The 12,388-nt window shown below is 47.2% G+C and overlaps 1 protein-coding gene across 6 annotated transcripts in view; it reads left to right on the top strand.

Annotated features, from left to right (window-relative positions):
- Positions 1-12,388, top strand: part of GARNL3 (GTPase activating Rap/RanGAP domain like 3) — a 144,279-nt gene that overhangs the window by 105,171 nt on the left and 26,720 nt on the right. For all 6 annotated transcript variants that reach the window (XM_044264869.1, XM_044264867.1, XM_044264873.1 and 3 more), the window contains 5 exons: positions 153-259; positions 2,675-2,790; positions 4,599-4,703; positions 5,723-5,797; positions 9,086-9,197. In XM_044264869.1, coding sequence (XP_044120804.1) covers positions 153-259; positions 2,675-2,790; positions 4,599-4,703; positions 5,723-5,797; positions 9,086-9,197 — 515 coding nt within the window. The remainder of the gene's footprint in view (positions 1-152; positions 260-2,674; positions 2,791-4,598; positions 4,704-5,722; positions 5,798-9,085; positions 9,198-12,388) is intronic.

Below are 12,388 nucleotides of genomic sequence, written 5' to 3'. Positions count from 1 at the left end.
CAGTGGCTGAGCCTCTGACAGCCCAGAGACGGCACTCCTCTTATGGAATGAATATTCTTGACGTATCACATAGGCAACTGGACAAATATAAGGTCTGAATATTGCTGATCTTTAAAGAAAAACCAAATAATTCTGAAATGTTCTCCACATAGGCTGAAAATATTTTCGGAAGAAAGTGTACCACTCTTTGGCCCCCCCTTGCCATCCCCACCGGTGTTTACAGACCACCAGGAATTCAGGGACTTTTTGCTAGTGAAACGTAAGTTTCTATTTTGAAATTTTTTTGCAACTTGTTCTATATCAGAACACATGTCTTCAGATCCTCCAAGGATGCTGTCTAAGAAAAATCTCACTGTTTAAACGTTGATCCCCTTCCACGTTCTGTTAATTCTTCATGAGAAACATTCGGTTTTCTGGTAGTGTTATGTAGGTCTTCTCCTGTGTCCTAGTCTGACCATGTATCAACCATGCTGCTCAACCGCCTTGAAGTTTATCTGCACTCACCTGCTCACGATACAGGGGTCTCAAATTTGCTTTGCTGCCCAAGCTTCTGATATGGCCATTTCTGAATCCCTAGCTACTTGTGTATCTGAGTTTTGTTGGAGAGCGGGAAGCAGGTGGGGCAAAGGGTGGTTATGTGGGTGTGTACTTAGGGAAAGGGGAGTTGTTAGCAAGTGGTGGGGGGGCATGGGGAAGGGAGAAGACAGACGGACAGAGAGAATATGGATAGGATCGTGCAGAACCTGACCATCCAGGCTTCACTAGCTGGTGAGCATACATTTTAGCTCCACCGATAATACCCTACCTGACTCCATGCCCCCCATCCTTTGAACCACAAGAGCTCAGCTACATCCCTCCCCAGAATAGCCCTTAGTTATGACAGCTGGAAGTTCAGCTTGCAATCTCCATTCAGGGGCATGTTCCCAGTGCTGCCAGATAGTCCAAGTTTTCCAAACAAGACAGAGATCCAAAATTGTATGTGAAATTGTCTGTGTCTTAAAATGGGGGTCCATGTGTTCCAAGTCCAAAGGATGGATCAGGTGGAGAGCAAGGAACAGACCTGAAACAGCAACAACAACAGAGAGCTTTAGCAGCTAGAAATGGGGAGAGTCTTGGAAGCGGGGGTGGGCTCAGGACATAAGCAGTCTTTGCAGAGAGCCCCTAGCAAGGGAAGGGGCTGCTGCAGGCCTAGAGCCATTGAATCCTGGTTAAAGATGACTCAGCAACCTAAGAACCCAGCTTATGAGTGTTATCTGCTGATTTCAACGGAGTCAGTCAACAGAGTGACTTTGACGAGCCCCCTCGGGGCTCCGTGGACACTTGGGTGGAGTGAAGCGAAGGCTTGATCTACAGTCGAAAACCTGCACAGGTCAATAACGTGGAAGAGCCCAGGCTCTGGGCTGTGAAGAGGGGTGTTAAAGGGTTGGAGCATGGGGCCAGGATGGACCAGGAGGGTTTGATGGACTGAGAGAAAAGGTAGAAGCCGGGTCTCTTTGAATTCAAAGTGGAGGCAGCAGGAGGGAGGAAGAGGGCCAGGCAGGAAACTCCAAGATATAACAGGAAATGGGTTTTCAACAAAACTTTTGAACTTCCCCCCTTTATTTGGCCCAAGGGGTCATTTTAAATGCCCCTCCCCCCACCAGGGTACTAAGGAGAAAATATCCTCAAACAAAAAATTCACAATCAGAGAATTAGAGAAAAGAGTAGGCATGCCTTACATGCATGCAGTTTCCATTCCGGAAGAGATGTCTTGCCACAGACAAGCCCAGCTTGCCCCCACCTCTCAGATCCTTTCTAGGAAATGTCTGAGCCCAAGAAGTTCATTTATCAGTCAGTGAACACTGTCCTTCCTTTGGCTCTTCCTATGAGAAAAATAAGAGTTCATATTTATTCAGTTTGGTGCTAATTCCTTATATGTATTATATCACTTAAATTCTTACAGTGACCTTATAAGGAAACAAGGTGACATCCATTTTACAGGGTTAAAAATGAGACCCCAAGAAGCCAAACAATTTACTTAAGAGTGTGGCAGCACTGCTGGGATTCAAACCCATAACTGCCTTGACTTCAAGCTCCAGACCCCGTCGTGTGCACTTTCTGTTCTGTGCTTGAACCTTGAACGTGGACTTGGACATTTCACTTTACTGCTTCTTAGTGTCTGTAGTCCACTAACCACCAGCTTTCTTTCCCAGAAGAAACTTCCACTAGGGTAAGAATCCCAGTACTCAGTTAGGCAATTGTTACTTCTCTTAACAAAATGTAGCGAATATATATTCAGTCCTGTGGAATGGCATCCTGGTGGTTCCGCCCATGTGTTGGAGGAGTGTGTTTAGATGGTTGAGTAAATGGGTAGATGGATGGATGGGAGGAAGAATTGGTGGCCGGGGGCGGGTTCAACGTGTATGCAATCTTCTAATTAGATACATACCCTCTGCTCAGGAAGCTTACAGTCCAACAGGAAAAGTAAGACAGACATACCTATGGACTATGGGTTTGTACAGAGAAATTTAGAGAGTTTTTAAGCCTTCTTCCATGAAGATTCTTCCATCGCGCCAATGGTAACACCAGTATTAGGGAAGTGGGTGGCGTTCACTATGAGGAGTTTCCTCGAGAAGAACATTCTTTGATAGCCAGTCAATTTTTGTAACTCCCTTTATAACTTGATTTATTTTAGTAATTAATGGTGAAAAAGCCACTTTGGAAACCCCAACATTTGCCCAGAAACGTCGACGTACTCTGGATATGTTGATTCGATCTTTATACCAGGATTTGATGCCAGATTTGCACAAGGTAACCCTGGGTCCGTGGTCTTCTTTCCTCCTCATGGGTTGGAGCTGAGAACACAAGTCCTAGTGATGAATCCTGGTTAGAAGAGCCGAAGAGTCGCCTTGGTCTCTGAGGCTGTGGCCACAGGACCGACGGTCATTCTTTCATTGTTGCCACAAGAGAGGGCTGAATGTCCAGATGCAGGAAAGTGATTTCCAGAAATCACAGGCCTGTGGAAATGGAGGTGCAGGGGGACGTGAGTATCAAACCACCATCCCCAGAGCACTGGAAGTGCTTTTTTGGGGTGGCTGTCCTTGGTGACACTACTCAACACTACCCATGCCATAGAGCTGAGGGATAACCACGAGTGGGGATTTTGGAGAGACACTGGGAGCTTTTCGAGGGTTTCTGGAGCTTTATTGGCTAGCCCCATTTTCAAGCACCTGAAACAAGCTTTTACATTTACTACAGATTTGCTTTGTGCCAGACGCTGCCTAGGCTGGAGGTATCTCCGCACCTCAGTACCTGAAGGGGCACCCGGGCTCCTTGGAGGCCTCCAGACTCAGTGAGAGATCACTGGATTCCCTGGGCTCATTGATGCAGAGTGATAGCATTGCTGTTCGGAAGCGGTTGCTACCTGCCACAGGGAAGCACAGAACAAACGGAGACTCCCTAGACCCCTTGCATTCATAACCTCCAGCAAAAGGCCCTGCCAGTGAGGCTTGTAAATAAACAGCGTGCGGGGTTCAGGTGCTTAGGTGCGGAGATGAAATTATCTTTAATGAGCTGGTGCTCATATGATCCTTTCCCTTGGGCACCGTGAGCATCACCATTTTATAGGGTACCCCTTGACCTCCGGATGGCTGGTTCACCCTTTCTGCTCTCAGGGATTAGGCCAGACTAACTCCAGGGTGCTAAAGAGCCAGACGTAATCGCTCACCTGTCAATTCCTTTTTTCCCCTAAAGTCAGGGAGGGGTGCAGAGAGGGTGTTGAGATGAGAACACAGAGCCCCTGAGGTCCGAGCTGAAGCATGGATGCCTGACGCAGGCCTTCCCCAGCCCCCCGTCGAATCCAAGCCCCCTGTTAGATACTCTCAGATACCGTCTGTGTGTCCCCTTCACAGACGTTCTCCCGTGTGCCAACCACGTAATCAGCTCCTCGCTCTGTCTCTGCCATTACGCTGTGCTGCACAAGGACAGGGCCTGTGTTCCCCACCTCCAACGTGTGCCAGAGGAGCAGGCACCCAGTCAGGGCTTGCTGATGAAGGAGCATGCCCATTCTCTGACTACACCCCAGAAGAGAACTGTCGTTTACTGAGTGTGTGCCCAAGCCCTGTGCCCAGCCCCTTGCATGCACCCGCCGTCGTGGTCTTCATCACACGCCTGGGGGACGGGTATCGGCCGCGCAAAGACGCTGCGACTCCGAAATTAACTCACTTGCCCAACGTTACTGCGAGGGCCACAGCGTTGCACAGCCCCAGGGGTACCGTTCACCTTGAATTCCAGACGCCTTGTTCCAGGGCAGGGGGTGGGCTCTATGTGAACAGTGTCCCTGGAGCTGTGCCCGGCAGTGACTCCATCTTCACACCCCGGAAGCTAACAAGCCCCAGAGCTGCTTGACTCCAAAGCCAGTGCTCTCCGTCAAGGTGCGACCCTTGCTCTCCACCTTCTACCCCCGGCGTCTAGCACCAGCCCTGGCCCGTGAGGGACCCTCCGTGCAGGCACAGAGAGTTGAAACAGCATTTGGACAGACAGGTCTGTGCGTTAAGGGAAGCCAGGGGATGAGACTCGACAACCGTTTCTGGAATTCGTAACTTGTTTCTCTTTCCTAGAACATGCTCAATAGACGGTCTTTTAGTGATGTCTTACCGGAGTCACCCAAGTCCGCACGGAAGAAAGAGGAGGCCCGCCAGGCGGAGTTTGTCAGAATAGGGCAGGTGGGTTTTATTCCAGAGCCTCCTCGGCGAGATGTGCAGCCGGGAGCCCCACCCGCACCAGATGGCCTGCCTGTGAAGAGTTTCCCATCTGTGTACTCCCGTGGGAGCTCTGTAGTCTCTCTCAGGAAAACTGTGGAAACCACAGTGAGATTTTTTATAATCACGTAGGCGGGGTTCTCTGCAGGTGGGAGCGGGAGCAAAGCCTTCTGCTGAAGAGGGGGTGCCGCTGCCTCCAGGCAGGAGGCCAGAAGGCCCAGATGGGGCTCCCTCTTGTCAAGGGAGCGTATACTGTTTGCCTCCCTCCTGAGGAACTTCTGAAGAGTGAGGAGTCCTTGTAGGGAAAGCACCTTGAACTCCCCTGGCGGGAGTAGGCACACCCGAGCTCCCGCTCTGCTACTTGGAAGCAATCCTCAGAGTTAGGTGGCTCCCACGTTGCATCTTATTCCAGATTCTGGAGGAAATCACTCCCGCTTTGCCTCACTCCCATATGACGTTCAGATGTCTCCGTTCTGGGAGGTGACCCAGCTTTCTGTCTTAATCCCTTGTCCCAGCATGGAGGAGGAGAACTGCCAGCTGCGCTAGGGTTCTGACCCAAAGGGAAGAACCAAGCAGGGTGACCCAGGAAAGCTTAGGGGCAAAAGTAACTTAGCCCCAAACAGGTGCACTGTGACAGGGGCGTCCGACGCGGGTCCTTGTTTAAAGGCACCCTGACTCTGCTTTCTGAGATTCTGAGTCATCAAGTTTAGGAGGGACCTGGGCGTGTTTTCAGTCTCCCAGGGTAGGAATCACTGCCCTGAGATACCCATGAGTTGAAATGACAGGATGGGGTCCTTCGGGCTGGGACATTGTCATTAAGCTGCATTTCTTAGCTTCAGTGAGAGGGCAGTGTGGGCGCCTGAAATGGTAATCTAAAATGGCTCCTATTTTATTAAAAGAATTTTTTTCAAATCACATTTGTTGGGCCTGCGGTTCTTTTACTGCCCGGTAACAAACTTTAAAAGAGATCTCTGTTCTGTAAGGCACTGAAACTGAAGTCCATCGTGAGAGGCGATGCTCCGTCAAGTCTGGTGGCTTCGGGGATCTGTAAAAAAGAGGTGAGGCAATGGTACCCTCGAGTTCACCTGTGAAGGTCCTTTGTCTGACTGAAGTTATTGCACTTCTAGAGATTTGTGGGACGGGCGGGAGAGATGAGCTTGTCTGTTGCAGAGTCCCCAGGGAAAGCCCCAGATAAAGTCGAGTAGCATTTAGGGAGAACCGCCCCCCCCCCATTTCCATAGCATGTGTTGCCTTTGCTCGCTTAACGGGAGCAGAGCTGTGGAGCAGGCCTGGTGAGGCGGACAGGGCTGGGCGGTGCTCAAGCCTTGTGTGGGTACAGAGCGCCCGTACATCTCGACCACATGTGTGTTCTGAATCTGCAGCTCCGCAGAGGGCTCAAGATGGTGCATTTCTCACAAGCTCTCCTGTGGTGCCTGGACACACTCCACAAAGCTCTAGCGCCATGTGTCTCCAGGTTTTGTGGGTACTACAATCATCCCCTTTTTAATGTCTGATTCAGTAGGTCTGGGGTGAGCCCTGAGACTCTGCATTTCTAACGAGCTCCCAGGCGATGCTGATGTTACTGGTCAAAGGACCACAGCCGAGAAACCACTGCTTCCTCTACCGTTCATTCAGTCACCCCAGAAATGATGTGATGTGGTCCGTGTATCTACTTCTCACCTTCACTTTCCTTAGGGGAAAAAACGAGGTGGTGATCAGGAGGAGAAGAGCAGACAATAAACTGGCCACCCAGAAACGTACCGTGCACATGATTTTGTATTGTAAACAAATCTCTATGTCCCTAGTTATGTCTGCATTCCAAGTATGTCAAAGTTCGCGACATGGAACAAACCCGCAGACAGTGCATGACTAGAGAAGTGTCCGTTATAAAAGCAAAAGAGTTATGATTGCTTTTACTTTAATGATAAAGGTAGAAATGCTTTGTATCTGACTTACACTCTCTTTAAAGCCTGGTTTCCGGGAAATCATGAGCCCAAAATACAACTGATGCTAGAAAACCACAACCAATTTAAGAGCAGACTGATGGCAAAGCATCTTTTCCAAAGGTTGCATAAATTCCCACTATCGGCTCTTTGTGTGAATGGTAGAAACCACAGTGTTTCCAAGAGCTCTATAAATACCAGATTCCAGCAGGATTTAGTAACCTTGAAAAGAAGTTCTTAGACATCCATAAAAATGAAAGTCTGTGGAAATGTAACTTGTTCGCCGGTAAAGAGCAAAGCAAGAACTTTGATTTTTTCTATCCATTCAGAACCTGCCAGTGGGCCCCAGGCCTGCCTTGGAGAAACACTGACCTAGAGGCCCTCACGGACTTCTGTGCAGCTGCTTCCGAACAGGCCAGAGTCCCACATGCTGCCCCCGAGAGTGTCTTATTTCCAAAGAAGAGGCTTTGTCAACCTCTTAGGCACCCATCAGTCCATGTGCTGCATTAATGTTCTTAGAGGGTCCAGCAAAAAGCCCTGCACTTAGGCCCCATCCTTGCCCTACAGACTCTACACCAAGCCCCTCACTTGGCAGAAGGGAGTCCGGTGCAGTGGCAAATGCCATCAGTCCTCAGAGTGGAGCCTCTGTGAGACCAGCTCTGGGTTCCTGTCACTAATACTTCATACATGGTGTCCTCAGGTAACCTGGAGTCCCTGGCCCCTTTGAGAACCCAGGAAAGCAGTGGTCACCCCCCACACCACATACACTAGCCCATTAAAATGTATGGATAACGCATGTACACAACATTTTTAATACAATTTCAGGGCTTCCCACACCTCCTCAAGCTCTTTCTAGATCCTCTAGGACCCTCTTTGAACCCCTGTCTGCCAAAGTGTTCTAAATTTGTGTTCTCTGCTCAGAGAACATTTTGTTATTAAGAGTTGGTTTTTATGTCTTGGTGCTACCTAATGCTCAGACGTCTGGGTCTGTCTCCCAATTGGCCTTTACCTTTACAGTGGCTTTGCTTCTTCATGCCCACCTGCTATAAGTCACAAAGTCAGAATTTCCAGACATCTTCTTAGGGAAATGTCATTCCAATTAATGGCCTGCGCTTGTGTTGCCCTTTCCAGGTTGCAAAATGTCTCCACTTTCTTTGTGTGATCTTTCCAGAATGGCCCGAGCCTTATCTTAGCAATTAGAAGATTTCTTTTGAGGCTTGTGAGTTTCTTAAAGCGACAGCATACTTTTCTAAGACAGCGGTAGTGCACACGTATTTACCCTCATCCCAAATGACACCCGGGAAGGTGATCTCACTGCCACCACTTCTTCTTTCAGTATGCAGACATGGACTCCCCCAGAGCACGCACACACCCGCATGTGCACACACACACACACCCATGTGCATACACACATGTGCATACACAGGGTCTTGTACCACCCCCAGGGAGCATGTCTGACTGAGAGTAAATCTGCAAATGTGAAACTTTGACTTGTCCCTGATAAGCTCCCAAAACATCTCTGTCCTTCGAGACCAAGCCTCCTGGCTCCGGGCATCCCCACGCAGCTCTGGGGCAGCCCTAAGGGAGGGCTAACCCTGATGCCCGAACCAGGTATGAGACGAAGGGCAAGAGCGCACTCGATCGGACTCCATCGCGTGGGCGCATGAGCCCGTTTCAGGAAGCCCCTCCCATATTCTAACAAACATGTTAGTTTTTTTTTCTTTAAGATTTTGTAGCCTTAAGTGGGTCAGTAAGCATTTTCGTGTTAAGGCAATATCAACTTCCTGTCTTGTGTACGCCTTCGTAATTTTACTGAGTCAGCAGCATAGATCTGATTTTTTTTTTTTTTAGTTACATAGTGTTCCTTTAGCGATGAGCTCCTGTGAAGTTTTATTTTTTTATTTTTTTTTTATTTTTTGAAGTTTTAAAAAAATAGGCAGCAATTGGTCCAACTTCAGGTATTAAGGAAAAATGTTTGCTTGGAAGATGTTACCAATGGTTTGGCGGCTCGTTAGGAGGATTATCATGTATGGAGACACGGCATCGTGCCTACAGCCTGTGCCTTCCCTCTTTTCCTGCTGCACATATATTTGAAAGACTTTTCTTCTTAAGAAAGTTCACGAGGGGCACCTCGCTGTCTCAGTCGGTGGAGCGTGTGACTCAATCTTCAATTCATGAGTCTGAACCCCATCTCGGGTATAGAGATTACTTGAAAATAAAATACTTTTTAAAAAGATAAGGAAAAAAAAAAAAAGAAAGCAAAGAAAGAAAGGTAACTGAGGTTAGGGCCTGCTTAGCTTCCCGAGCTGTGGTCTCAGGCAGCGTACCATAAGTTTCTCTCCAAGGGACCGCAGGATATCCTTTCTGGTACACTTACTTTCTGATGCTTTTGTTGCCTTGCAGCCTTGGGAGCCCCAGTGTTTCTGCAGTAATTTCCCTCATGAAGCCGTGTGTGCGGATCCCTGGGGCCAGGCCCTGCTGGTTTCCACGGATGCTGGTGTCTTGCTAGTGGACGGTTAGTGAGTAGCTGCTCCTTCAAATGTCTTCATTTGTGTAACTTGGAGGGCTTCTGAGACGCGCAACAGCCAGTCAGCTCCCTGTAGATAAGTGTGTCACTGGCAGTGAGGTTAGCGGAGTTTCCCTTTCCTTACAAAATTAACCCCTTCTTTTCAGGACAAGCAGAGGGGATATATTCTGAACGAGCAAGCCAGAGGGTGAGTCGTGCATGACGGGTTCATGCCTTCCCCGAATCTGATTAGTCCGTGGACATCCAATGACCCACAGAAAGAATCTCCTTTTTGGCCAATACCTATCATGATTCTAACATTTTACCTTAAATCAACATCTCCTATCTCAGGGACATCCTCTCTCTCTCTCTCTTTCTCTCTCTTTTTAATGTTTCTGATTCAAAAAGTATCTTGTGTCTAAAACAAGTAAGAAGAATCTTAGATAACCCAGTTTTGTTGCATATAGAAACAGAAAGATTTGACAGGAAGAGAGATTCCAACTTAATATAAAATCAAACTTTTTGACAATCAGTGGATCAGTGTGCCTGGGGAGGTGGTCATTTCCCTGTCACCACAGATCAGCCGTCAAAAGGACATGACCAGGACACCTGGGTGGCTCAGTGGGTTAAAGCCTCTGCCTTCCACTCAGGTCATGATCCTAGGGTCCTGGGATCAAGCCCCGCCATTGGGCTCTTTGCTCAGCAGGGAGCCTGCTTCCTCCTCTCTCTCTGCCTGCCTCTCTGCCTACTTGTGATCTCTGTCTGTCAAATAAATAAATAAAATCTTTAAAAAAAAAAAAAAAAAGACATGACCTTGGCAAGGATGCTGGAGAAAGAGTTCAACTTCAGATGGGGATTTCAGTTGAGGACTGTGTGGTCCCTTCCAGCAGGAGGCCCCTTTGGATCTTTCCAAACTGTCAATGAAGGTTAAAGGGGCTAAACACAGTAGCAAGTCGTCTCCTGGGGCTTCTGAGGGAGCCCTGGGCCTAGAGACAGTGTCTTCCAAGGGTATATCTTACACAGTACACAGCAGGCTTCCCAGTCTCGGTTACCATCCTGATGCTTTATGAGATTCCTAATCACCACTGAGAGGGACATGATGGCCTAGAACTGCAACATCTTCCATCTTCCCATTCTTGGCCATCGCCTTTACTCCCTCCTCTGACCCTGTCAGCCTGTTTCCTGAGTGCCTGCTATGCACCGCGCCCTTGGGAAGTGGAAGTAGATGCCTTCTATGGGAAAACAAGACAAGCAGACCAGGCTTTATAATGGACTTATTTCTGACTTCCTCTGTTACTTCATCTGTTTTATATATATGTGTGTGTGTGTGTGTGTGTGTGTGTGTATACATATATGCATGTATATGTATATATGTGTATATACATATATATGTAAATATATGTGTGTATGCATATATACACACAAATAACTATATATATAATTACTTATTTACGGAAAGACAGATAATCTAAAATTTATAAGCTGAGCATTTAAATATTTAATTTTAGAAATTACAAAACAATTAGAGCATCTTTGTGATCTTAAAGAAAACTGAGCCTCTGTGAGCTTCAGGTTCCTCTGAGGGTGGGGAGGGTTTTTTAAGCAGCCGCAAGCTGGTTCACGATAATGAAAACAGAAAAAATAAACAAACTGGGACTGATGATCGTAACTCCAAGAAGGGATTGTGGAGATTCTGAATACCTTTGCTAAGTGCTTGGGTCAGTGTCCAGCACACAGCCGTAGTAGTAACTTAGTAAACAACAGTTACTGTATTTATGATATCCCTGTGGATGTGTTAAAAAGGGAACAAAGTCCAAAGATTTGCCAAAGGCGCAACCAAATAAAATGATTTATTAAAAAAAAAAACAACCATGGGGTGCCTGGGTGGCTCAGTGGGTTAAGCCTTTCTGCCTTCGGCTCAGGTCATGATCCCAGAGTCCTGGGATCAAGCCCTGCATCGGGCTCTCTGCTCAGCAAGGAGCCTGTTTCCCCCTCTCTCTCTCTGGCTGACTCTCTGCCTACTTGTGATCTCTCTATCAAAAAAATAAATAAAATCTTAAAAACAAACAAACAAACACAACCAGACTTTAGATGTATAGTCTCATTTCTTCATCTCTTCGTTTTATGGATGAAGAAACAAAAGAAACCGTGTGTCTTACCCAAGATCACACGGCTGGTTAGTGGCACATCTGGAACTGGAACCCACAGGTGATTTTTATCCAGCACTGTGTCCACTAAACCAACTACATTTTATGAAAATCAAATTAAACTCTACCCATGTTACTGTCTTTACCTTAACACAGGTTTCCAAAAATACAGTCCTGGGCAAATAATTATGAGACATGTTTTGATTGAAAGGGAGTTATAGTCTAACTGTTTGTCGTTTTTAGGATCGAGAAAATATGCTTTATAATGGCTCTTCATGAGGCTTGTCTAAAAAACAACGTAATTCTCTTTGAGTCAGCTCCTGGTTTTTATTTATTTATTTATTTATTTATTTAAAGATTTTATTTATTTATTTGACAGATTGCTCACAAGTAGGCAGAGAGGCAGGCAGAGAGAGAGGAGGAAGCAGGCTCCCTGCCGAGCGGAGAACCCGATGCGGGACTCGATCCCAGGACCCTGGGATCATGACCTGAGCCGAAGGCAGAGGCTTTAACCCACTGAGCCATCCAGGTGCCCCCAGCTCCTGGTTTTTAAATGTAAAATCCAAACCAAGATTACCAAATCCCCTTCTGAAATTTTCATTTTCTGAATCCAAAATTTAATGGAGGTGTTAAATTTAAGGATTCCCGTGATGTGCCAAGAAACTCTTTTCTTCCCACTTGGGGGAGGTGGTGGAACACAGGTGGTAGCCGTACACACCCCCTACGAGCTTGGGTTTATTTCTCAGATTATTGTTTTCATTCTCTGGGTGTGCAGCTCTGCTACCCCGTTTGCTTTTGGAAGAAGAGAACAGCCCTTCAGGCTTTCTTTGTATTCCTCATTGCGCTTTGAAGCCCCAATGCTCTCCTTACTTCTTTGTTTACCTTTTTCTTGTCGATACTTAATCACATTATGAATCTTTTTTCCATGAGTGAATCTCTCCATTTCCTTTTGGGCCACGTTCCACTCTATCCCATTAGCCTCTGCCTAATTTCATTAGACCTACCCCCTTGAGAGTCTACTCCTGTCAAGGTCATCATTAAAATTCAAGGTCC

Source organism: Neovison vison, chromosome 9 (genome assembly GCF_020171115.1).
Source record: "Neovison vison isolate M4711 chromosome 9, ASM_NN_V1, whole genome shotgun sequence".
Lineage (NCBI taxonomy): Eukaryota > Metazoa > Chordata > Mammalia > Carnivora > Mustelidae > Neogale > Neogale vison.
Note: the sequence above shows the minus strand (reverse complement) of the source record. Positions and strands in the feature narration are given on the sequence as shown.